Source organism: Oratosquilla oratoria, chromosome 33 (assembly GCF_046742065.1).
Source record: "Oratosquilla oratoria isolate Oo_2021 chromosome 33, ASM4674206v1, whole genome shotgun sequence".
Lineage (NCBI taxonomy): Eukaryota > Metazoa > Arthropoda > Malacostraca > Stomatopoda > Squillidae > Oratosquilla > Oratosquilla oratoria.
In genome coordinates, this window is record NC_134809.1 from 3,129,308 (window position 1) to 3,131,807 (window position 2,500).

A 2,500-nucleotide genomic window follows, 5' to 3' on the forward strand; every position below is an offset into this window, starting at 1 on the left:
TGCACTTGTGTATTGGACCTCCCTTTCTATTCCGAAACCAAGCTGTACGAGTATATAAGATAGTTTGGGTGAAGGAAGAGTGAAGTCAAATAACATAGGAACGTAGAGACGGGACCCTATGAGCATAGCTTTTATCCTGTATATTATAATTCGGTAAACACACACAAACACACTTACACTAGGTCCATCTCTGGGCCTGCAAAGAGTACATATGACGGATTTCCCGATGTCCCTTGTTGCATTTCGGTCTGCGGTCGGTCTTGGCATGCTGGGAGGTGGAAGTATAGTGAATGGGGAATAATGTAAATCAGACAATACTTGTGCCTCTTTCGCGTGGCGTACACGTATCTTCTGGAACATCAAACTCGGATCTCGCAATTAAATGCTGAATTCCAATAGTCTGTTTTCCCATTATTATTATTATTATTATTATTATTATTATTATCATTATTATTATTATTATTATTATCATCATCATTTATGCCAGCCTCGGACCGCGCGGCACAAGCGATGACGTCATGTCGACTATTGGTGAACGTTTCTGCTGATAACGTTACGCCGTCCGAGAAAGCAATAAAATAAAAGAAGAAGAATAAATAGATAAAATAGAATGAATAAATAGCAAAACAAGAATAGAGAAAAGGTAGGTAGAAATTACCAATGTCAATCAGAAAAGAGCTATCGTGAACAACTTGCATAATCTTGGTGTGTAGAAGTTCGTGCATGCTCACGCAGAGGCACAGTTTGTACATATCAGGAGGAGACATAGTCGGCTCTCCTTATGAGCTTCCTTTGAAATGGACCAATGGTCTTTTCAATGGACCAAACATCAAAACCTAAGAGTCCTATTCCCGCCAAAAAAAAATCCAAACTATTTCGAAAACTAGACCAGAAAAAAATTCTAAAAGGCATTTTTTTTTCATTGGAATAACAAACCGAAATTTTGTATATTTACAGACCACCCTCCACCTAAATCTTTTTTTGAAACAGATTTTATCTATACATATATATATATATATATATAACGAGAGATGACAAATTCTCTTCTTGGGCTATAAAAAAAGATACCTTAAACCGTTTTCTTCTGGCTCTCTGTCCAGTGCATGGGTGGTTGTCATTAATCGTCACTAATACACTCCTCTCTCTTCTTTTTTTACCACTTGTAGAAGAAAGTGGCACAGGATCTAAAGGAGTTAAGGAACCTTAGCGTTTTCTCCTTTTCTATGATAAACGCCATCTTTGTCCTCATTGTCTTCCTGCTCCAATTGAATAAAGACAAGATCCACATCGACTGGCCCTTGGGAGTGAAGACCAACATTACGTTTGTGGAGGAAACTAACGAGGTAGGTTCCCCACCTGTCCACGCCGGCGTTGATCGCAGACCACCATATCAGTGGGCTCCCCTCCTTTCTTCCCGAACAGGCACGCGTCACCAGCGACCTAAAAGAGCTGAGGAACAAGTCCGTGTTAGCGTTCTTTATGCTCAACGCCCTCTTTATCCTCATTGTCTTCCTCCTGCAACTCAACAAGGATAAGCTACACATCCTGTGGCCACTGGGTATAAAAGAAAACATCACCATCATTCCGGAGACAGAGCAGGTAACCCAACACTCGAAACAAAACCTCCGAACTGACTTTCCTCCTTCACCTACCCCTGCTCCCCTGGCCGGGAATCTATCAGCATCTTTTTCCCCCGTCGGCTGGGAGTGGGGTTGGAATGTAAACCCCTGCTACTAGTTCCTCCTGACTGGCCTTGCTGCCGCTTGCCCTCTCCCTGCAACCCAAAAAGGCCCGAAAAAAATAATAATTATAAAACGAGATATGAAAGAGACCCCGGGTTGTAGTCCGTTCTCAATAGCAACCCATAAGTCTCGCCCGTCCATAGTGGAACCACTAATACACACCCGCCCCTCGAAGGAGCTGCATGTCCCTGGGAGGCGACTCCAGGCACGTCTCCCTCAAAACAAACAATGGAGAACCTCGCATGGCTCCCTGGCCTGAACTCACACTCCAAAAGGCGTTCTCTGGTACACATACATTCATATTGCGTGCATAAAGCATGTAGTAGTAGACCTTATGTGAGCATGCACATACAGCCCTCTACTAAAATAACACAGATGTGTGTGTATGTACACAGTGTGCGTACATGCGTATATTATATATACACGACTCGAACGCAAATCATGAGCAAAAACAATCCAATGTTACATTTATATATAATATACATTATTCGACCTCCAATCTGCATAAGCATACCAAAAAATACGTACGTTAGAACACATATGTATTGCTCATACTTCATGTGCGCTACAAATGAATGTATGACACATACATACGCAGATAAACACAACCCTCTCTCTCTCTCTCTCTCTCTCTCTCTCTCTCTCTCTCTCTCTCTCTCTCTCTCTCTCTCTCTATATATATATATATATATATATATATATATATAAATCCATTCTGTCTATCTCTTACTGATCTTCTTTTTATCTATTTGCTTTGC

The 2,500-nt window shown here is 41.5% G+C and overlaps 1 protein-coding gene across 1 annotated transcript in view; it reads left to right on the forward strand.

Moving 5' to 3' along the window:
* Positions 1–2,500, forward strand: part of kkv (hyaluronan synthase-like protein kkv) — a 123,751-nt gene that overhangs the window by 114,206 nt on the left and 7,045 nt on the right. The window contains exon 22 of the mRNA XM_076172466.1: positions 1,167–1,343. Coding sequence (XP_076028581.1) covers positions 1,167–1,343 — 177 coding nt within the window. The remainder of the gene's footprint in view (positions 1–1,166; positions 1,344–2,500) is intronic.